This window comes from Pavona decussata, unplaced genomic scaffold, assembly GCF_977016875.1.
Source record: "Pavona decussata unplaced genomic scaffold, jaPavDecu1.1 SCAFFOLD_45, whole genome shotgun sequence".
In the NCBI taxonomy this organism is placed as follows: domain Eukaryota; kingdom Metazoa; phylum Cnidaria; class Anthozoa; order Scleractinia; family Agariciidae; genus Pavona; species Pavona decussata.
Window position 1 is genome coordinate 1,958,676 of NW_028145467.1, and position 24,407 is coordinate 1,983,082.

At 37.2% G+C, this 24,407-nt stretch overlaps 2 protein-coding genes across 2 annotated transcripts; one reads left to right on the forward strand and one right to left on the reverse strand.

Moving 5' to 3' along the window:
- The first annotated feature begins 3,490 nt into the window (after positions 1-3,490).
- Positions 3,491-9,269, forward strand: LOC146482635 (uncharacterized). Its single transcript, XM_085107069.1, has 3 exons — positions 3,491-3,734; positions 5,642-5,971; positions 8,819-9,269. The coding sequence occupies exons 1-3, from the start codon at positions 3,563-3,565 to the stop codon at positions 9,097-9,099; spliced, it is 783 nt and encodes a 260-aa protein (XP_084963195.1). The 5' UTR covers positions 3,491-3,562; the 3' UTR covers positions 9,100-9,269.
- Positions 9,270-13,782: 4,513 nt separating this feature from the next.
- LOC146482636 (uncharacterized) lies at positions 13,783-18,521 on the reverse strand. The gene is made up of 3 exons (XM_085107072.1): positions 18,301-18,521; positions 16,035-16,352; positions 13,783-14,233 (listed from the first exon to the last, which is right to left on the reverse strand). The coding sequence occupies exons 1-3, from the start codon at positions 18,470-18,472 to the stop codon at positions 13,953-13,955; spliced, it is 771 nt and encodes a 256-aa protein (XP_084963198.1). The 5' UTR covers positions 18,473-18,521; the 3' UTR covers positions 13,783-13,952.
- Between the last annotated feature and the right edge of the window lie 5,886 nt (positions 18,522-24,407).

Consider the following 24,407-nt stretch of genomic DNA (forward strand, 5'->3'; position numbering starts at 1 on the left):
TAGGTTCATTTTAGGCAGCGCTAAAATATTTTTATCTGTTCGGTCATTCTAGGGCAACCTGAGTCTTTTCGAAATTACTAGGGCATCTTTGTCCATTTCCCGAAAACCTTAGGTCTTATTTCCTTTCCGAAAATCTTAGCTGACCTTTTTTCGGTACCCGAAACGACATTTTTGTCAATCCGAAAACACTAGGCCTTAAATTTCCCATATCAATAAAGTTCGAGGTTAAAATTCCCTTCAGAAAATTGTAGGGGATGAAGGGCTTTCCGAACAGATAATTTACCGAAACGATCTGTTGGGTGCCCCTGTTAATATACCGGCCCACAAAGGATAAATAAATTAATATATGAATATATGACACATACATTTTGAACTGCAGATGAAAGATTAAATAGATTAAGAAAGAATCTCGCAGTAAGTTGCGTATTATACTGCGAGGATGCTTTCTTATATTTGGTCTTTCATTCGCAGTTCAAAATATATGTTTTACACATTCATATTGTTTTATTACAAATCTCTCTCAAATGATATATTCCTCCAACATGTGCGCTTCAAGGACACCCAACGGTTCATTTCGGTGGAATCTGTTCAGAGGGCTTAAATCATCTCAGACCGAATTCGAATTTAGTTGAAAAGAAAATCTACAGTTTTCCTCAGCAAAATGTGAAAGCTCGGCAAAATTTCGTAACATTGAACAAATAATTCCTTTCGTTTTTGAAGGGGCAAATGCGAAAAAGGTCAGCTAGCTGGCATTTCCGAAAGTCCCCTAACAAAAATATAGCCTGTGAAAGGGCCCAAAATTACCTGGGAACACAGAGACAATATTTTAAGTGTTTTGATTAAATGTTATGGCTGGATGCTCCAGCTCATTATCGCGGTAAAGAGAAAACAGTAAGTTGTGGCGCGGTGCCAATGGCCAGGAAATAAATTGCGCACAAGTATTTGATTGTCTTTACTTACGCCGGGGCTAGATTTGTTATCAAAAACAACAACAAAAAAATTATAAAAATAATAATAAATAAAAACAACGAGTACTTTTAAGAAATCAGTGGCTAATGTATTCCCCGCGTTCTGGTTGGCTATTCCGGCAAACTCTGCCGGGATAATACATTATTTCGTTATTATATGGCTGCGAGGCTTAAGAACATAAAATAAAAAAAAAAAAGATTTTTTTTCATCTTTGAGCCTCAATTTAATTTCTGTTGTTTTATTTTCCTAAGTCACGTGGGGATGCACGATTTTTAAAATATCAAAATTTGTTTATTAACTATCTATAAGTCGCTGATCTATCATTTCCTAACCTATATGGACTTGCTATCTGGGGTCAGCAGCTACACCTTTATACAGTCTAAACTAAACTATACTTGGCAAGTTCTAATTCTCTAGAAAATATCTAGAGTGCTTTGAATGACGTATTTTATAGGCAGACGCGATCTTAATCCTCCTTTGTTGTATTGTTGGCGCTAATGATTTTTTTTACCTTTGAAGTTTTGGAATACTATGAGCCTGTATCCTGCATGCAATATTAACAACAATATTGAACAAATAAGCAAATTGAAATTAGTTGAGAAAACGACCACCATTCATATCATCACCATAACGTGATCCACCTGTGAAGAGCTCCAAATTGGATAAATACACTTTAAGGATTTCTTCACCAAGTTTGCTGTAACATTATGAATGACATAGCATTCTAAATAAAAGAACTCCTAAGAAAACGTTTAGAAGAATACAACGTCTTCCGCCATGTATAATATAGCTTACGTATTTTCCATTTAAGGAGGCTCGGAAGGGTTTTTCATTGTTTAGTAGAGTTTGTAAAACAATATAAGGTTAGGAAAAAAATCGTATCCAATCATCTAGACAACCTGTAAAAAAACAGCTTTGTACTTCTGTTGATTGGTAATACTTTAGCTCCCACGAATCTCCTTCAGCTCAGTGGTAGAGTGTCCGAACTAGTAATCGGAAGGTCTTAGGTTCGACTCCTGATAGGTGCACTCGGATTTTTTTTTTTAAATTATGCCTGTGTCACTTACTAAAGAATACATCATTCCCACTTTAAGAGTTGTTCTGACGTCATAACGGTTACCATGGCGACAGTAATCTACACAATTTCGGTTTTTGCAAACATACCAAAAAAAACTAAGTCGTTCCCCTGTCGTTATTATCGCTTTATAAAGGCATTCAGTTCAATGAATACAATAAAATCTTCAATTCAACAGCGACAAACCAATGAGTGGTGCCGGATCACTTGTAGACCTGGATCAGCAAATTATCTCAAATACAAAATATTAACGGCAGACTGATCCCAACGGCGGAGGTGACGAGCTTGATAGAACAAACAACAAAAGCTAGAATAACTGAAATAAATTAACAAACCTTCCTCGGGGGCTGCCCCCGAGGATGGTTTATATTGCAAACCAAAATATAGGGCAAAAATTTGTTTGTTTCTTTTTAACAAATATATTTCAGTTATTCTAGCTTTTGTTGTTTGTTCTATCAAGCTCGTCACCTCCGCCGTTGGGACCAGTCTGCCGTTAATATTTTGCATTCAGTTCAACCTACAGAAAATTCTACGGGATAACTTTCTCGCAAACGTTTCTTTTTGAAGTGCCATACTAAATGTTGCATGCATACATAAAATCAAGATGGCTCACCGGGAAAAATTTCGCCGGAGATAAAACAATTGTTTGCTGCAGTTTTTCTTTCCGGTTCGCGCGATTTTACGCTGAGTTTTAACTTTTGCGCGCTCTAATTTAATAGAAATTTTGATTCATTCAGCTGACGCGTGACGCCTTGGCTAAGGCGTGGGTGGATTACGCGCCCGATCTCAACATCGGTTAATATATAAGTCGACGAAATAACACTTTGTAAAGACTCGCAAAATAAAGGTGGTTTAGCCTTTGTAAACACCAAGACCTAACTTGCCAACCCAACTAAGGGTTTTGTACCTTCGATAGAAGCTGAATTCTAAGCCTGTTTCCAAATAATTATGGTTCCGACGTTTCGGTTGTCAGTGTTGCTGTATGTAATTGCGTTTTCTTCTTCTCTCATATCGATCAAGTAGAAGCAGGCTTCAAACTGATGCATAACTTAAACAAAATGGCCTTGTCTGAGCCTTAATTGTCATATTAAAGATGCCTTACAGAAATTTGTTGCCCCATTATAGGAATACTTTCTGCAAACCCAACTCAAAAGCGTGGCGTGACTGTAATTTCGTCTCAATATCAAGAACACTTATCCATTATTGCATTACGTTTTTGTTCATGGCCGATACATGATTGACCCTTGTTAAGAACGATCATAAAGCAGATATCCTCAACAATTTGGTGAATTACAATTGTGTGCCGGAAAAGGCGTAAACGGTGGTATGTATTTCCTCTCGCGAAACTCTCCAGTTCCCTATTTTTAAACAAGTATGTTTTATTATAGATCGCAACGAGTGAAAACATTCAATATAATTGATATTTCAAGCCGCACAAAGCATTTAAATTGGCTGCTTAGTCGAGAAAAAACTGTCATATTTTTTTGGTGAGCTGGTGAACACAGCAAACCAGAAATTATGTTGAAGGCAGGGCTGATTTCATTTGCTCTGTGTGCCGCTCTGTTCTTTGCTGTTTCCAACTGTGCTACTATCTCGAAAGAAACACAAGCGGCACTCAGAGATGTTAAGGCTGACAACTTTGAAGAAAATGAAGTGATTGCACTGGATAATGATATAGAGGAAAGAGAAGGTATGTGATTGACCATTGTAAGGTTGTATTTGTCTACGGATCGATGCAAAAATAGTAGATATCTGCCTTCAGCCCCTTTAATTTGTCACACTTCACCGTGGAGCCCATTTTTCAAATCAGGATTAACGCAATTAAAGAATAAGTTTCGCCTATAACTTTATTCAAAATATTTTTTTAAACGAAGTGGATCCGTATCAGTTGTTGGTTTCCTTTCCATTGCGAGGCTTGTTTGGGCGCAGATAAGCGCGTCAGGGATCGGAGGGTTTGTGTGTGTGTGTTTTTTTTTTTATGTTAGATTTGTCTCCGCATTCTCATGCTGTTTCCTTAGACACGAAACTTACCCTTCAGTCCTTTTCTCTATCCATATCTATAATTGAGTACCGACGGAAAAATTCTAGGGTTAGGCTTTCAGTAAGAGGAGGGTAGAAATACTGCGAGTCGTCGTGATTTAAAGAACTAGCCGAGGTAATGAAGCTCCGGCTGCGTGGGCCACAGGAAGTGTCTTTCAGTAGATAGTTTATACTAAGATTTCTAAGTAAAAGGCTCTTATCCCCCCCTAGAAGGTTAACTTTTGTTTCCATATGTCAAACTGAACTTATCGTGAGAGTACTTATGTAAAAGGGAACAGAACCCCAAGCTAGACAAGGAACATTATTTTTGGGCTTAGCAACGATCTAAAGTATTTAGAGTCTCCGAATACATTTGGCTTTCGTTTATTGTAATGGGTAATTCTATATATCCTCAGATCTAATCCTCGTTGGTTTAGTGGTTAGTTGGCAAAGAGCCCGGGTGGGTGGCTTACATTTTTTCGTTTTTTTCCTCGTAGATTTGAAATAAGTTTCACTGCATGTATTTTCAGATGCATAACTGAGTAGCGACGAAAAATTCGGAGGGTTAGGGTTTCACTCAGCAGAGAGTACTGAGAATTTGCCCTAATCTTTTGTATCTTAAGTCAATAAACTGTGCAAGTTATGATCTGACCGCAGAAGTTTCAGACTTGAACAACTGGACGGTTGTTGTTCAGTGTTGTTGTTTATGTTTCGTTTCGGCATTGGTCACTCAAACACATGTTTTTTTTGTCGAGAGAAGTTATTTTACTAAGATTTTTCTACGGCAGTGGAGGACTCTTTGTAACTCGTGTCTATAACATTAAAATATGACATGTCTACAGAGGAATTTGGCAATTATTTTTCTTTTTGTTCTTTATTTTTAACTTAAACCGCTAACGAGGGCTATCAGGTGACTGTTACGCAATGTCTTCTGCTTAACAATTAGATTATGAGCTCAAACATTCTATCGCATGATAGTTATTTAGGGGGAGCCCCCAATCAATTAAAACGCATAGAAATTGGATATTAATAATCTAATTGTTTCAGCATAAATATACTAGTCGTTCAAAACTTAACAACAACACAGGCTCACCCTTTTATTAAATATTTATATAATAACCGCACACTTTTAGGCTTCTCACTCTACTCACTATCTACAACAGTTAACAAATAGATTCCCTGTCGCCGTGCGTCTGTTCAGTAATAGATCACGGATGGCGTCAAAATGTGGTAAGAACATCAGTGACACTTTTTTTTTGTTGTTCTTACCACATTTTGACGTCATTTGTGATCTATTACTGAACATACGCACGGCAACATGAAATTCATTTGTTAAATAGGATAGAATAGATAGTGAGTAGCGTAGTCAATAAGAGAACAGCATTCGTGATAGAACGCTATAGCTAGTCTAAAATATCGCAGCATCTTCGAAACATCTATTATTTTCCATCAATATCTTGAGAGCTGTTCTTTTTTCGTTCCTAAAATCGCTGACAAATTGCAAACCTTCTATCCGTTTAACCTAAACTTTCCCCTTAATTCATCAATCTATTGAATCGAACTATGTTCTTGTTAAAGCAAACTCTGTGCCCATTCGAGAGAGCATTGAGGGCGAGGAACTTGTAAGTGACGAAGACGACAACGACAGCAATGAAGCCGAAGATGAAGATGATGGACCCGAAAACGAAGAATTGGACGCCGAAGACGAAGATGAAGACGAAAACGAAGATAGCATCGAAGATGAGTCTGAGATCGAAGAAGACACCGAAGACGAAGATGAAGTCGAAGGAATAGATGAGGATGAGGCAGACGCCGAAGACGAAGACGAAGGCGACGCCGAGGAAGAAGACGAAGACGAACCCGGCGCGGAGATCGCGAAATTGGAAGATGAAACCTCAGAGCTTGAAGGTTTGTGTGGCTAAAAATAAGTATTAATAAACTTGCTTTCCATTTACTAACCAAAAAATCAATATGGTATTAACCTTTAACTTTGCGTCAATTGTTTAAAGTAGTTTAAGACTAATTTTAAGTCAAAAATAAAACGCACGAAAACCAATAGCGGGAAGGCTAGACTAAAACTGAACAGAAACACTAAAAACTAAGACTTTTCTTTAGTTCAAAGTTATTTGCAATAAGCGCTGTTTTTTCTAAAATTAATAACAACAGTGAAATCCAATGCGCCAGTTTCTTGTGCTGACAGAACACGTTGCAGTTATTCACATCCCTTTGAGTGGTCTTACGTCACCGGTTTCATCGAAATTAAAAAAAAGATTGGATTGAAATTCGTTAACTTTCGCAAGTGATTGTTTTAAATTGTTGACCGTTTTTTTTTTCTTATTTTTTCTTTTGTTTTTGTTTTCATTTTTGCTTTTTTGCTTTGAAAATCTCCCAGAAGGTATTCTGGATAAGTTTTTTGCGACTCGCTTACAAGCATTGTACGAGGTTTACTTACATATCGGAAAAATTCTCGTTTAGCCACGCATAAAGCTTTGTTAACGATGCCAATATGTTTGACCTTGAATAGTGTGAGGAAAATATCGTAAATTTTTGACGTAGAAATGTTTGAGCAGGAGCAATTTGAAAAGTCGTTTCCTAATTAAGAATTTAATATGGCGCCCACAAAAGAAAAATTGCTAAGATATTTGCCAGTTAACTACCTGCAATTTAAGGACGGCGAAAGACTGTTGTGAAAGACTACTGTGTTTATTTCATAAATTTACACCAAATTATTAAAGACCGGGTTCCTCTCTAGCTATAGGTTAGTGAATACAGCCAGTTGAAAGTAACATTAATTGTGTTGATTTAGAATTTACTCGTCCACTTACCGTTATGTAGCCAAACTGCATGCCGGCCACAATATAAGCACTTAAGGTTACCGTATACGTTTAGAGGTATCTCGCATCCAAGCAATGTAGCACGTCCGGTTTAAACTGTAGATACCTAAACCCCTACAACAAATAAAGCTTTTAGAACTGGCTGTTAAACTATACCAAGAATTCTCAAATAAATTGAATTGTCGAATTTTTAGCTCTGTCTGCTCGAATCAGTTTTTTTTTTTCACTTGAAGGGGACACGAGCTAAAACTCCAATGGAATTTGTTCGTTTGCCTTCAAATTTGGACAGTAGCTAGTTTAACATAGACACAACAAAAACCTATGTGCGAAATTTTTCTTTCAAAATAGTTTTTCTTCGAGAGCGATTTTTACACGATTACTCCACATCTTTTAATCCTATTTCGAAAATGTTCTGTAACTTCTCACTGCAATTGAATATGGCAAAAAGCAGACACGTTTTTTTAGCCTTGGGTCTGGAGACTGAAAAGCAAATTAAATTAGGGATGAACAAAATTCGCTTTGACCTGTAGCTTTCAAAACGTGATTCGGACGCTCGAATTTAAAGGTGGTGAAAAATTCGAAAATTCATTTTATTTCCAAATTCTTGGTATAGTTTGATAGTCAGCTCTATAAGCTTTCATTTTAGTTTAAACCGGACGCACTTCATCGCTTGGACGCGAGACACCTCTATAGCTGAACGGTAACTTTAAACAAGGGAGAGGAGCTAGTGATAAAAGCAAAAATTTTTTAATCAATAACCAGTTTCATATTATTTTTGACGATATTTGTCAGAGAATATGACAGTAATGCACTAGTCAGTGGAAAGCCCCGCACCCCCATACCCGGGGAATAGCGGGGCATTAGACCAGGCGTTTCAACTAAATGAAGCAAATTCCCCGCTATGCAGGGCAATTTCTTATGTCAAAACTTCATTTTTGTACTCCGCCCCCGGGTCAATACTTGAAAAATCCCAAATACACAACGTTGACCAAAATTAATTTATTTCAAGAATTGTTCCTCAAATTTAACTCTTACAAAAACTTTTTCAATGTCTTCATAAAATAGATGAAACAATAATGGCTTCCTCTACTCGTCTTGGTAAGACATAGTTCTGTGAACGTTTCTCTGGACGTGTAAATGACTAAACTGGAACATGGTGATTCAAGCAACGCATCAACACAAAACAAGTTAAAGATACACCCGAAATTGTAAATTTGGCAATAACTTCCTTTAAAATTGGCAAAAACCACTCCTAAGACAGTAATATCAATTAAAGGGCTTAGCTATACCCGAACACGAACTAAAGTAAATACTAGATTCTTTGACATAACAAGTCCCAACATGCATTTGACATACAACTACATCTAGAGTAAGCCAGATGGCGGTTGAATAATCCCAAATAATGGTAGTTTACACACTACTGTGTTTGAAAAAATGCATGATTACATGTAGAAGTGCCCAATGTGTATATTTCAGACACATCATTTGCAATGTGTTTGAATGTCCTTTCGTATGAGAATAAATTGAACAGTTTGGAGATATCACTTTTAGGACATTTTAACTGAACTTATAAGCCAAATTTTCATTTCATATTCTACAAATGCTTATCTGTTGCTGTCTTCACAGTCGGGCCTATTCAAAAGCGAAACCCCCGCCAAAGCCCCGCTTACAGTCCGTGGTCACTGTTATTTGTGTCTAATGTTGTCGAACACCCCGCACACTGGGGCAAAGATGACCACTAAAAACCGCTAAAACCCCGCGCTAATGCCCCGCATTCCCCGGGTATGGGGGTGTGGGGCTTTCCACTGACAAGTGCATAAAATGAGCTTTGTGCCTAAGCACAGGATCAAGATATGAATCGGCACGCAAAACATGCAATAGCACTGCAAATGAAATGACAACGCTTATCTTTATATAACAGAACGAAAAGATTTGTTGAAGAGTGAAGATCCTCACAGAGGAAGCGGTCGCATAACACGTAGAACAAGACGCAGACCATCCCGGAGACGTCGCAGACGACGAAGACCTTCCAGAAGGCGCAGACGAGGTGGCAGGAGACCTAGCAGGAGACGACGACGAAGGAGGCCATCAAGAGGACGACGACGATCTCGAAGACGACGGAGGCGACAAAGGAGACGCAGAATTGGACGAAGGCGCAGAGGACGGGGACGGAGACGTCGAATCAGAGTTGGACGCGGCTAACTATGGCAAATGATCGTTCCAATGCACCCGAATTGACGACTTATCAGGTTAAGATTTAAAAAGGACTGTTTTTTGGACGTTTTAAAGAAGGAATAAAAACGCTTAAATAGTTTGTAAAAGGCAAAGTAACATTTAGGAATAACATTTGGCAATAAAATGTTAGAAGCTTATACTTTATTTTTATGTCTTTTTTTTTATGTCTAGGAGTGTTCTCACTCGCATCTGATCTGAGCATTTAAGGTGCCAGACGTGAAATCTACTCAGGCTAAAGTAGCGCTCTGGTTTCCGCCTGAGTTGTTTCCCGGTAGTCTCTGCTCCTGTCAGCCATGTTTGTAAACATTCAGCTCATCTGCTTCCTTCCAGTTGGAATTTTTGATATGTTATGTTCACTTTCCATGTTTTGGTTTATCATGTCTTACTACTCGGCTCCCCCAGTAATTTATGTTGACTGACCTAAGTTGAATTGAGACAGAAACGTCTACATAAACTAGCAGTTTGTATTCCTGAAGTGAAGTATTACAGGCTTTCATCATTTTATCTTAAGTTTGTGTTTTCAGCCGGCGAATTTAAAAAGCTGGAAAGAACATGATGAAAAAAGTGCATAGTACACGCACAGAAAATAAAAAAAAAAAATAAAACAAACGAAAAGACGCAACCGTTATAAATTCCATGTAATATTATCTCTGTCCTAAGGTCGATGACTCCACTATCCGCAGCGGTGCCACCCCAACATACATGCATTTAGGCCGTAATTTTAATCAGCATGAGGCTCTTACCTCGTCTCAATTTTATTTCGAAATTAAACAAATATATATTGGCCGTGTTTTTCCGACGCCGGATGTCTTGCTTAAAATTCCTGAGGGCGCCATGTTTACAGACTTTGTTAAGCGACTTAAAATTGATGGGTGTTTTCACGAGTACGATTTTATTTCACTCTTGAAATTTGAGGAGAGCAGGCGCGCGAAATTCAAAATTCAGGTTGAGGAAGCCACATTTCTAATTTTGCCGTGCTGGAATAATATACGGTCTTAAATGTGTAACATCGGCAACATGGTCATCATAATCACTCGCTTGAAATCATGGCACGGAAAAATTGCTCATCTTGTTTCGGGGGAGTCATGAAAATAGAGCGCATGTTCTGTTTTTGCTTTGACAGCCTTATCAGATAAATGACCGCAAGTTCCTTCTTATTGGTGGAAAAGGTTTTGTGGCTTAAATTTAATGACAATTGCATTGAACTTTGCCGACCCGCTTAAGGGTCCGGACGCACTGGACTGACAAAATTTGTTTGGCCCTTCCAAAAATCTCGACAAAATTTGTCTCTGCCAAATTTTCAATTTTTCAAGCGTGGGCGCACTGAGACACAGCAAAATATTTGTCAACCAGAAGTGTCAATCACACGGAAGTAAACACCATCGTTTGCGCGCTGTTTGCGGAAGAGGTTACATGAGATCTCAGGTGTCATGAACTTATGGTGATCATTAACCGCTTTGATTGAATATATTGCCTGGGCATATTATTGCTTGTATTCGAGTTTTTTTTCTTCCTTGAATTCGTTCAACTCCAGCAGAGGCAGTTGCTACTTCTACTATACCAGTGGAGGCTTCACCTTGTTCGACGAGTACCACAACAGATTTGTCCTTAGAAGGCGGCGAAGGCCTCATCCTTATTATTGGAACAATTCTTGGCTTAAAGTGCTACTGTGATCAAATTTTTACCTCTTGAATTTTAAGTTTTATCACATAGAATTCTAGGAAAGATTAAAAACGCCGTTTACCGTTTCTAAATATCTGCATTGGTTCCGGAGATATTTAACTTTGAAAAATGTGTAAAATATGTAAATAAGAGGACTGATGACGTCATAGTATCAACTCAATATAACATCAAGCATATAAATAGAGCTATCTCAGTCAATTTACATCAGAGACCATTGAAACCTGGTAGGCTAATAGTTCTAAAGGCAATACACCTACAGCTATAAAAAATTCGGTTCCCTTGGCAACTAACTCTTTTCCAGTCTCCTCCAACCTGATTTCAATATTTTAGTGATTTTCAGCTTGAAAAACATTTAACAAGGCCACGAACTCGACCTAACATATTTATACGCTTGTTGGATTATGCAGATAGGGCCCCATTGGCAAATATCAAAACAGAACGCCAACTGCGGCCAGTTAAGCCTTAAGTATCAGGGAGGACTGGAACCCAGTATGTTGCCATGGTAACAAAATTGATAAGCTCATATTGTGGAGCGCACCTAGAACAATGTCACTGCAAAGAATCAAGCATTTCTGATACACATTGGCTGAGATATCTTTTTTCATAATATTTGATTAAAATTTGGTTGATATTATGACGTCATCACTTGGCTAATTTGCATATTTTAAAAACTGGAATATCTCTGGAACAAAAAGAGATATTTGAAAATAGTAAACAGCATTCTTCTTCTCGTACAGACTACTTGTTTATGTTTTCAAATGGCTTAGATTTGAAAGACGCGAATTTCGTCATAGTAGCACTTTAAAATTAATTTTTGTGGGCGTAATATTCCCGAAGAATTCTTTTAGAAATAATAATAGAAATGAGAGGCCTGCATGACTCATTGCGTTATGTTGTGCACATTTTCATTAACGCAGTCTTATATTTTTGCAATTTTTTACATTTTCTGAAATGCTTCGACTAAAAATAGAGATCAAATTTTCTTGATTGACGTTTTCCTTCAAATCTGTCAGATTTCACACCAAACAAAAATTTGTCTAAAAATCTAAAAATCACTGGGCGCACTGACAGATTTTTTCTCAAAACAAACAAAAATTTGCCCAGTGCATCCGGGCACTTTAACTTTAAGCGAGTTAAAAAAACAACTGTTTTCAATGGCCGTGTTTTATCGAGCAATTTTTCAAGTCGCTTAGCGAGTGACAAACAGAAATCTCGTGAGAACAGTTGCTTTTCCAAATCACTTAAGGTTAAAGGGGCCCAAACGCACTGGGCAAATTTTTGTTTATTTTGCGAAAAAATCTGTGAAGTGTGCCCGGTGATTTTTAGATCTACCAAATTTTGTTAAAGCTTACCAAACTTCAAAGACGCCGTCGTCCTGCCTCGGAGCAAGACAAATTATTGTTAGGCGTGAAATCTGACAGATTTGAAGGAAAATGTCAATCAAGAAAATTTGATCTCTATTTTTAGTCGGAGTATTTCAGAAAATATAAAAAATTGCAAAAATATAAGACAGCGTCAATAAAAATGTACACAACATAACGCAATGAGTCGTGCAGGCCTGTCATTTCTATTATTATTGCTAAAAGAATTCTTTGGGGATATTACGCCCACAAAAATTAATTTCAAACCAAGAATTGCAAAGCCTAGGTAGATTCCAATAGTAAGGATTAGGCCTTGGCCGCCTTCTAAGGACAAATCTGTTGTGGTACTTGTCGAACAAGGTGAAGCCTCCACTGGTATAGTAAAAGGAGCAACTGCCTCTGCTGGAGTTGAACAGATTCAAGGAAGAAAAAAAACTCGAATACAAGCAATAATATGCCCAGGCAATATATTCAATCAAAGCGGTTAATGATCACCATAAGCTCATGACTCCTGATCTCATGTAACCTCTCCCGCAAACAGCGCGCAAACGATGGTGTTTAGTTCCGTGTGATTGACACTACTGGTTGACAAATATTGTGCTGTGTCTCAGTGCGCCCACGCTTGACAATTTGAAAATTTGGCAGAGACAAATGTTGTCGAGATTTTTGGAAGGGCTGGACAAATTTAGACTGTCAAAGCGAAAACAGAACATTCATTCTGTTTTTATGACTCCCCCTAAACAAGATGAAGAATTTTTCCGTGCCATGATCTCAAGTGAGTGATTATGGTGACCATGTTGCCGATGTTACACATTTAAGACCGTATATTATTCCAGCACGACAAAATTAGCAACTGTGGCTTCCTCAACCTGAATTTTAAATGTCGCGCGCCTACTCTCTTCAAACTTCAAGAGTGAAATATAATCGTACTCGTGAAAACACCCATCAATTTTAAGTCTCTTAACAAAGTCTGTAAACATAGCGCCCTCAGGAATTTTAAGCGAGACATCCGGTGTCTTGAAAACACGGCCAATATATATTTGTTTAATTTCGAAATAAAATTGAGACGAGGTAAGTGCCTCATGCTGATTTACCGCCTACATGCATGTATGTTGGGGTGGCACCGCTGCCGATAGTGATAATATTTCATGGAATTTAAAACGATTGTCTTTTCGTTTTTTTTTTTTTTCTGTGCGTGTACTATGCACTTTTTTCATCATGTTCTTTCCAGCTTTTTAATTTCGCCGGCTCAGTGAAAACCCAACTTAAGATAAAATGATGAAAACTTGTAATACTTCGCTTTAGGAATACAAACTGCTAGTTTATGTAGACGTTTCTGTCTCAATTCAACTTAGGTCAGTCAACATAAATTACTGGGAGAGCCGAGTAGTAACACATATCAAAAATTCCAACTGGAAAGAAGCAGATGAGCTGAATGTTTACAAACATGGCCGGCAGGAGGAGAGACTACCGGGAAACAACTCAAGCGGCAACCAGAGCGCTACTTTAGCCTGAGTAGATTTCAAGTCCGGCACCTTAAACGTTCAGTTGAGATGCGAGTGAAAACACTCCTAGACAAAAAAAAATAAGAAATAAAAATAAAATATAAGCTTCTAACATTTTATTGCCAAATATTATTCCTTAATGTTACTTTGCCTTTTACAAACTATTTAAGCGTTTTTATTGCTCCTTAAAACGTCCAAAAAAACAGTCCTGTTTTAATCTTAGCCTGATAAGTCGTTAATTCGGGTGCATTGGTAGGACCATTTTCCATAGTTAGCCGCGTCCAACTCTGATTCGACGCCTCCGTCCCCGTCCTCTGCGCCTTTGTCCAATTCTGCGTCTCCTTTGTCGTCTCCGTCGTCTTCGAGATCGTCGTCGTCCTCTTGATGGCCTCCTTCGTCGTCGTCTCCTGCTAGGTCTTCTGCCACCTCGTCTGCGCCTTCTGGAAGGTCTTCGTCGTCTGCGACGTCTCCGGGATGGTCTGCGTCTTGTTCTACGTGTTATGCGACCGCTTCCTCTGTGAGGATCTTCACTCTTCAACAAATCTTTTCGTTCTGTTATATAAAAATAAGCTTTGTCATTTCATTTGCAATGCTGTTACATGTATTTGCGTGCCGATTCATGTCTTGATCCTGTGCTTGTGCACAAGGCTCATTTTACTGTCATATTCTCTGACAAATATCGTCAAAAATTATATGAAACTGGTTATTGATTAAAATATTTTTGCTTCTATCACTAGCTCCTCTCCCTTGTTTAAAGTTACCGTATACCTTTAGAGGTGTCTCGCGTCCAAGCGATGTAGTGCGTCCGGTTTGAACTGAGATGAAAGTTTATACAGCTGACTATCAAACTATACCAAGAATTTTGAATTAAAATGAATTTTCGAATTTTTCACCACCTCTAAATGCGAGCGTCCGAATAACCTTTTGAAAGCTACAAGTCAAAGCGAATTTTGTTCATAGCTAATTTAATTTGCTTTTCAGTCTCCAGATCCAAGGCGTTAAAAAAACGTGTTTGTTTTTTGCCATATTCAATTGCAGTGAGAAGTTACAGAACATTTTCGAAATAAGATTAAAAAAATGTGGAATGATCGTGCAAAAATCGCTTTCAAAAAAAAAAAATGTGAAGAGAAAAATTCGCAGATAGGTTTTTGTTGTGTCTGTGTTAAACTACCTACTGTCCAAATTTGAAGGCAAACGAACAAATTCCATTCGAGATTTAGCTTGTGTCTCCTTTAAGTGAAAAAAAAAAACTTATTCGAGGAAACAGAGCTAAAAATTCGACAATTCAATGTATTTCAGAATTCTTTTTAGCTTAATGTTGTAGGGATATAGGTATCTACAGTTTAAACAGGACGTGCTACATCGCTTGGATGCGAGACACCTCTAAAGGTATACGGTAACCTTAAGTGCTCATATTGTGGCCAGCATGCAGCTTGGCTACATGACGGTAAGTGGACGAGTAAATTCTAAATCAACACAATTAATGTTACTTTCAACTGGCTGTATTCGCTAACTTATAGCTTGAGAGGAACCCGGTCTTTAATAATTGGGTCGTAAATTTATGAAATAAACACAGTAGTCTTTCACCACAGTCTTTCGCCGACCTTAAATTGCAGGTAGTTAACTGTCAAATATCTAAGCAATTTTTCTTTTGTGGGCGCCATATTAAATTCTTAATTAGGAAACGACTTTTCAAATTGTTCCTGCTCAAACATTTATACGTCAAAAATTTACGATATTTTCCTCACGCTATTCAAGGTTAAACATATTGGCATGGTAAACAAAGCTTTATGCGTGGCTAAGCGAGAATTTCTCTGATATTTAAGTAAACCTCGTACAATGCTTGTCAGCGAGTCGCAAGAAACCTATCCAGAACGCCTTGTGGAAGATTTTCAAAGCAAAAAAACAAAACAAACAAACAAACAAACAAAAAAAAAAAAGCGGCCACGAATTTAAACCAGTCACTTGCAAAAGTTTCAAATTTCAATTCAATTTTTGTTTTTAATTTCGATGAAACTGGTGACGTAAGACTACTCTAAGTGATGGGAATAAGTGCAACGCTTCTATCAGCACAAGAAACTGGCGCATCGGATTTCACTGTTGTTATTAATTTTAGAAAATAGCGCTCATTGTAATCAGCTTTAAACTAAAGAAAAGTCTTAGATTTTAGTGTTTCTGTTCAGTTTTTGTCTAGCCTTCCCGCTATTATTTTGGTGCGTTTTATTTTTGACCTAAAATCAGTCTTTAACTACCTTAAACAATTGACGCAAAGTTCAAGTTTTATACCATATTGATTTTTTGGGTAGTAAATGGAAAGCAAGTTTATTAATAGTTGATGTTTATCAACACGTACCTTCAAGCTGTGAGGTTTCATCTTCCAATTTCGCGATCTCCGCGCCGGGTTCGTCTTCGTCTTCTTCCTCGGCGTCGCCTTCGTCTTTGTCTTCGGCGTCTTCCTCATCCTCATCTACTGCTTCGACTTCATCTTCGTCTTCGGTGTCTTCTTCGATCTCGGGCTCATCTTCGATGCCATCTTCGTTTTCGTCTTCATCTTCGTCTTCGGCTTCCAATTCTTCGTTTTCGGGCCCATCATCTTCATCTTCGGGTTCATAGTCGTTGTTGTCGTCTTCGTCACCTACAAGTTCCTCGCCTCGAATGGGCACAGAGTTTGCTTTAACAAGAACATAGTTCGATTCAATAGATTGATGAATTAAGGGGAAAATTTAGGTGAAACGAATAGAAGGTTTCCAATTTGTCAGCAACTTTACGAACGAAAAAAGAAAAGCTCTCGACGCATTGATGGAAAATAATAGATGTTTCGAAGATGCTGCGATATTTTAGACTAGCTATAGCGTTCTATGACGAATGCTGTTCTCTTATTGACTACGCTATTCACTATCTATTCTATGTTATTAAACAAATGAATTCCATTTTGCCGTACGTCTGTTCAGTAATAGATCACAGATGACGTCAAAATGTGGTAAGAACAAAAAAAAAAAAAAGTGTCACAGATGTTCTTATCACATTATAACGTCATCCGTGATCTATAACTGAACAGACGCACGGCAACTTGGAATCTATCTGTTAACTGTTGTAGATAGTGAGTAGAGTGAGTAGCCTAAAAGTGTGCGGTTATTATACAAATATTCAATGAAAGCTTGAGCCTGTCTTGTTGTTTAGTTTTGAGCGACTAGTATATTTATTCTGAAACAATTAGATTATTCATTCCCAATTTCTATGAGTTTTAATTGATTGGGAATTCCCCCTAAATAAGTAGTATGCGATAGAATTTCTAAGCTCATAATCTAATTGTAAAGCAGAAAACATTACGTAACGGTCACCTGATAGCCCTCGTTAGCGGTTTAAGTTAGAAAAAAAGAACAAAGGGAAAAATTTGCCATTTTCCTCTGGAGACATGTCATATTGTAATGTTATAGGCACGAGTTACAAAGAGCCCTCCACTGCCGCTGAAAAATCTTAGTAACATAACTTCTCTTGACATAAAAAAAAAAAAAAAAACGAAAAAAAAGAAAAACACGTGTTTGAGTGACCAATACCGAAACAAAACATAAACAACAACAATGAACAACAACCCTCCAGTTGTCCAACTCTGAAGCCTCAGCGGTCGGATCATAACTTGCACAGTTCATCGACTTCAGATTCAAAAGATTAGGACAAATTCTCAGTACTCTCTGCAGAGTGAAACCCTAACCCTCCAAATTTTTCCTCGTTACTCAGCTATGCCTCTAAAAATACATGCAGTGAAACTTACTTCAAATCTACGAGGAAAAAAACGAAAAAATGTAAGCCACCCACCCGGGCCGTTTGCTTCATTCAGTTCTTCTAGTCATAGCCACTAAACAAAGGGGGACTAGATCTTAGGATATATAGAATTACCCATCACAATAAACGAAACCCAGACGTATTCGGAGACCTTAAATACTGTAGATCGACGCTAAACCCAAAAATAATGTTCCCTGCCTAGCTGAGGGTTCTGTTCCCGTGTACATTAGTTCTCTAACGATAAGTTCAGTTTGCGATATGGAAACAAGCGTTAACCCTCTAGGGGGGATAAGAGCTTTTTACTCAGAAATCTTAGTATAAACTATCTACTGAAAGAGACGTCTTGTGGCCCACGCAGCCGGAGCTTCATTACCTCGGCTAGTTCTTTCAAACAAAGACTAGCAGTATTTCTACCCTCCTCTTACTGAAAGCCTAACCCTAGAATTTTTGCGTCGGTACTCAATTATAGATATGGATAGAGAAAAAGACTGAAGGGTACGTTTCGTGTCTAAGGAAACAACATGAGAATGCGGAGAGAAATCTAACATAAAAAAATAAAAAAAAAACACCGACCCTCTGATCCCTTACGCGCTAATCTGCACCCAAACAAGCCTCGTAATGGAGAGGAAACCAATAACTGACACGGATCCACTTCGTTTAGAAAATAAGTTGAATAAAGTTATAGTCGAAACTTATTCTTTAATTGCGTTAATCCTGATTTGAAAAATGGGCTCCATGGTGGACTGCGACAAATTAAAGGGGTCCTGAAGGCAGATATCTACTATTTTTGCATCGATCCGTAGACAAATACAATCTTACAATCGTCAATCACATACCTTCTCTTTCGTCTATATCATTATCAAGTACAATCACTCCATTTTTTTCAAAGTTGTCAGCCTTAACATCTCTCAGTCCCGCTTGTGTTTCTTTTGAGATAGTAGCACAGTTGGAGACAGCAAAGAACAGAGCGGAACACAGAGCAAATGAAATCAGCCCTGCCTTCAACATAATTTCTGGTTTGCTGTGTTCACCAGCTTACCAAAAATATATGACAGTTTTTCCTTGACTAAGCAGCCAATTTAAATGCTTTGTGCAGCTTGAAATATCACACATATTGAATATTGTAACTTGTTGCGATCTATAATAAAACATACTTGTTTAAAAATAGGGAACTGGAGAGTTTCGCGAGAGGATATACATACCACCGTTTACGCCTTTTCCGGCACACAATTGTAATTCTCCAAATTTTTGAGGATATCTGCTTTATGATACAACCCATTGCTATCGTTCTTAACAAGGGTCAATCATGTATCGGCCAAGAACAAAAACGTAATGCAATAATGGATAAGTGTTCTTGATATTGAAACGAAATTACATTCACGCCAAGATTTTGAGTTGGGTTTGCAGAAAGTATTCCTATAATGGGGCAACAAATTTTTGTAAGGCATCTTTAATATGACAATTAAGGCTCAGGCAAGGCCATTTTGTTATGCATCAGTTTGAAGATTGCTTCTACTCGATCGATATTAGAGAAGAAGAAAACGCGTTTACATACAGCCACACTGACAACCGAAACGAGCCACCTTCACGTCGGAAGCATAATTATTTGGCCTGGGGAAACAGGCTTAGAATTAAGCTTCTATCGAAGGTACAAAACCTTTAGTTGGGTAGGCAAGTTGGGTGTTGGTGTTTACAAAGGCTAAACCACCTTTATTTTGCGAGCCTTTACGAAGTGTTATTTCATCGACTTATAAACAACAAATCTAGAATATATGTTGAGATTACGATGAAGGATTATATATTAAACGATGTTGCGTTCGGGTGCGTAATCCACCCACGCCTTGGCTAAGGTTCACGCGTCAGCTGAATGAATCAAAATTTCTATCAAATTCGAGCGCGCAAAGTTAAAATTCAGCGTAAAATCGCGCAAAAAAAAAAAAAAAAACTGCAGCAAACAATTGCTTTATCTCCGGCGAAATTTCTCCCGGTGACCCATCTTGATTTTATGTATGCATGCAACATTTAGTATGCCACTTCAAAAAGAAACGTTTGCGAGAAAGTTATCCCGTAGAATTTTCTGTAGGTTGAATTGAATGCCTTTATAAAGCAATAATAATGACTGTGGAACGACTTCTTTTTTTTAATTGTTTGCAAAAACTGAAATTCTGAGATTTTTGTCGCCATGGTAACCGTTATGATGTCAGAACAAGTGCTAAAGTAGGAATGATATATTGTTTAGTAAGTGACACAGGCATACTCAAAAAAAAAAAAAAAAAAAATCCGAGTGCACCTATCAGGAGTCGAACCTAAGACCTTCCGATTACTAGTTCGGATACTACCACTGAGCTGCAGGAGATTCGAGGGAGCTAAAGTATTGCCAAACAACAGAAGTACAAAGCTCTTGCTAGGTTGTCCAGATGATTAGATACGATTTTTTTCCTAACCTTTTATTGTTTCACAAACTCTACTAAACAATGAAAAACCCTTTCGAGCCTCCTTAAATGGAAACATACGAAAGCTATATTATACATGGCAGAAGAAGTTGTATTCTTCTAAACGTTTTCTTACGAATTCTTTAATTAAGAATGGTATGTCATTCCATAATCTTACAGCAAACTTGGTGAAGAAATCCTTAAAGTGTATTTATCCAATTTGGAGCTCTTCAGAGGTGGATCACGTTATGGTGATGATATGAATGGTGGTCGTTTTCTCAACTAATTTCAATTTGCTTATTTGTTTAATATTGTTGTTAATGTTGCATGCAGGATACAGGCTCATAGTATTCCAAAACTTCAACGCGTCTGCCTATAAAATACATCATTCAAAGCGCTCTAGATATTTTCTAGAGAATTAGAATTTGCCAAGTATAGTTTAGTTTAGACTGTATAAAGGTGTAGCTGCTGACCCCAGATAGCAAGTCCATATAGGTTAGGAAATGATAGATCAGCGACTTATAGATAGTTAATAAACAAATTTTGATATATTAAAAATCGTGTATGCCTACGTGACTTAAGAAAATAAAACAACAGAACTTAAATTGAGGCTCAAAGATAAAAAAAAAAAAAAAAAAAAAACACAATTTTTTTATTTTATTTTCTTAAGCCTAGCAGCCATATGATAACGAAATGGTGTATTATCCTGGCAGAGTTTGCCGGAATAGCCAATCAGAATGCGGGGAATACATTAGCCACTGGTTTCTTAAAAGTATTCGTTTTATTTATTTATTTATTTATTATCATTTTTTTTGTTTTTTATCACAAATCTAACCCCGGCGTAAGTAAAGACAATCCAATACTTGTGCGCAATTTGTGTCCTGGCCATTGGCACCGCGCCACAATTTACTGTTTTCTCTTTACCGCGATAATGCGCCGGGGCATCCAGCCGTAACATTTAATCAAAACACTTAAAATATTGTCTCTGTGTTCCCAGATAATTTTGGGCCCTTTCGCAAGCTATATTTTTGTAAGGGGACTTTCGGAAATGCCAGCTAGCTGACCTTTTTGGCATTTCCCCTTCGAAAACGAAAGGAATTGTTTGTTCAATGTTACCAAATTTTGAGCTTTTACATTTTGCTGAGGAATACTGTAGATTTTCTTTTCAACTATATTCAAATTCGGTCTGAGATGATTTAAGCCTTCTGAACAGATTTTACCGAAATGAACCGTTTGGTCTCCTTGAAGTGCACATGTTGGAGGAATATATCATGAGGAGAAATTTGTAATAAAAGAATATGAATGTGTGAAACATATATTTTGAACTGCGAATGAAAGACCAAATATAAGAAAAGATCCTCGCAGTATAATACGCAACTTACTGCGAGAATCTTTCTTAATCTATTTAATCTTTCATCCGCAGTTCAAATTGTATGCTTCATATATTCATATATTAATTTATTCATCCTTAGCAGGCCGGTATATTAGGAACTCACAATATGGCCAGCTCCCAGTTGGCTTGATAGCTCAGTAGATAGAGTACTGCACCGGTATCACAGAGGTCATGGGTTCGATTTTTTTTTTTCAGGCTTTCTTTTCGCATTTATTGAAGTTGCGTACTAACTGCGAGGATCTTTCTTTTATTTAAATTTGTAATATGTAAACCTCTTTTTGGCTTGCTGGTATATCAGAGCACAATATCGAATGTCCCTTGCTAATAGGTTAAAAGTAAGTAAGTAGTTTATTTATTCATGTAGACACAAAAGAGCTTACAATAAGACCCGGTAAAACGTGCATGTTCTAAAACTTTTTGTATATTACACTAATCATGAGAAAAAATATTCATATATGACACAAATATGCCTAAAATAACAATTGTAAACTACATTTCCACAATTTTTCCTTAAATTCCTTGAGATTCCTACAGTTTTAAACTTTAATTGGCAATTTATTCCACAACTTTCCGCCAATAAAAGAAAATGAATTGTGCATTCACTTGGAATTAAAATGAGGTTGCGGCCAGATAACCTGACCCCAACTCTTTAAATTATAACGCGTTTGTCTTAACCAAAAAAAAAAATCAGTAATATATAACGGACTCATAAAAATAAGGCATTTGTAAATCAAGATCAAGAGTTGATAATATGAGATCTCAGAGTATTCATGGGCATGATCGCAGTAAATTTAGTAGGCTTTCATAATTCTCATTATTGGTTGGAAATGGGGTTCTTAAAAATGTAATAATATATGTCCCAGAACTTCACAATTGTCCTCAAAGCTTCGCTTCTTGGTCGATTCAGCTGTTTCCTTCTGAACAATATTTCAGCCTTGGCTATTTAACCTCTGATAAATATTTACGTAGAATTTGCACTCGTGCTTGCATTTGTATCCGTGTGTAATATAATTTCGTTTCCTGATAACATCCTTTCCTGATCAATGATGTTGTTTTCAATATCTAGTGAACTGTTTCTCTTCTTGATTTTCAGAGCCTGTAGCACGTCAACATAATCAAGAAAGATAAAAACAAAGTCCAAAATAAACCTAAATGCTCTATTTTTGGAGGTATTTCCACTATAATTAATTTTAAACTTAGGCAGATGCTTAAAAAGAGATACTTAATCAGTACTTCGGTATTGCGTCAATTGAGTTCTAATCACGCATTTGAGCACGCACTTTGTAAAGAAGGGGAACATTTTATGAAGCAATCTTCAATTGAGACCACTTTTTTCCAAAGCGTTTTTGTGAGCCATTGCCTTTTGTGATCTGTCTTTCAATTTTCATAGAGTTTGGGACATTTTAAAAACAAATTTGTAACTTCGGTTGGGTATTGCTAAGCCTCCAGATACTACACTGACGTGCCTAAGCAGAATCTGGTGTGGAAGTCTTTTATATTATTAACTACTCCAAGACAGAAATCTCCAGAGAAGGTGGTATCTTTTAGATTACTAAGGTTTCAAGATATCAACCGAATACACCTTTCCAAAAAAGCTCAAGTATGTCTACAATTCCAGAAAATAATTGAATCTTGCCTGTAGTTTTTCCACAAAATGTGCAAAAAAAATCAATCTATTTTATAATTTTTTTGCAAAGAAAGTCGTTGGTTGCGTTCGGCTGTGAAGCAATTTCCATACGTTGTTTTGTTTCTAATGTACGTAGAAATTCTAAGTTGGAGTATTTTTTCCAATTAACATTTGAATTTCTAGTTATTTTTTCAGGCTTTAGCTAACCACTTTCCATGGCTCTTCACCGGATATTGAAATTTGTATAAATTTTTTACAAAATGTCGGGTAGGAAAATAAAAATTTCACCATATCAAGAGCTGATGTACTTTTTATAATATCTTAAAGCGCATATTACCTTATAGTGCTCGAGTCCGATTAATATTGTAATGTTGATTTTTTTGTTTAAGAAATATTTTTGTAGCTTCAAAAGTGCATTAACTCCTATAGTAAATATAAGGCAAAAAAAAAGCAAAATACTGACTCGGAATTAAAAAGAGCTCTAGCGATTTTTTTCAAATGTTAGTTTATTCTGTTCCATTTTATATATATATTTGTCTAAGTTAAAATCGTCCAGTCCTTGCAACCTTTGTTGTTGTTGTTGTTGTTGTTTTTTTTTCACTTGTACATATAAATTCTAAGGTATAAGTATGTATTGTTTAACCAATTGTCTTGATGGAAAATGGTCGATTGTCAATGCTAACGAGGAAGTTCTTCCAGATGCGCGAGGATCTAAAATCCAAGGTTTTCTCTGTGTACTTTAGATTTGCTCAGTGCTCTAATATTTCTTTCCGAAATGGTTCTCGAACTAATGTCCTGATGTCTTAGATTGCTTAAACAAAGGTCTATTTCTATGCTTATCCGGACGGTAGTCGAATACTCTCTTCCATTTTTCCTTGTTATCCACTTCACTGATTTTGCAACTTGGTATTCATTCATCTTAAGACCCTCTTAATAATTTAGTGCGCCTACTTGTTTCTATATAATGCGCCTTCTTGTCTGCTAAAGCTCTTCAAACCCGCAGTAAATACGAAATATAAACTTCCAAATAACATGCTTCATGGGGGGTTGGTTATGTAACCTTGCCATGTCAAAAATGGTGCTGCACTTTACGTTGGAAGAGCCGCGACCATGAACAATCCTTTGTGTTAACGTTCACACTACAGTTGAATATCTTAAAAGGAAGGTTTCTACTGGTCAGTTGTTCCAACGCATTTCAAAACATATTGTGGTTTGCGCACGGTCAAGGCAAAAATTGCTAACAAAAACATACTTTTGTTTATTTGTGTATTTATTTATTTATTTTTGTTTTTGTTAAAGCTTTCACCAACCAAAGAAAAGAACTATGCAAAAACGATAATAAATCGTTTCTTGCAAACCTCGGACTAAAAAAAGAGCTTTTGCTTACAACGGCGCTAAGCTATGGATTGGCCTCACAGGTTCCATGAAACAGACGATAAATAATATGTCATCTTCCAAACGAAAACTACCATCGATTAAGCCCTACCGGGA

Bases quoted from the DNA above. Each gene is read 5' to 3' on its own strand.
- LOC146482636 (XM_085107072.1), bottom strand. From the start codon at position 18,472: ATGTTGAAGGCAGGGCTGATTTCATTTGCTCTGTGTTCCGCTCTGTTC. The intron at 16,353-18,300 runs GTATGTGATTGA...TTCTTGTTAAAG, and splicing joins TGATATAGACGAAAGAGAAG to CAAACTCTGTGCCCATTCGA. The intron at 14,234-16,034 runs GTACGTGTTGAT...TTTATATAACAG, and splicing joins TGAAACCTCACAGCTTGAAG to AACGAAAAGATTTGTTGAAG.
- LOC146482635 (XM_085107069.1), top strand. From the start codon at position 3,563: ATGTTGAAGGCAGGGCTGATTTCATTTGCTCTGTGTGCCGCTCTGTTC. The intron at 3,735-5,641 runs GTATGTGATTGA...TTCTTGTTAAAG, and splicing joins TGATATAGAGGAAAGAGAAG to CAAACTCTGTGCCCATTCGA. The intron at 5,972-8,818 runs GTTTGTGTGGCT...TTTATATAACAG, and splicing joins TGAAACCTCAGAGCTTGAAG to AACGAAAAGATTTGTTGAAG.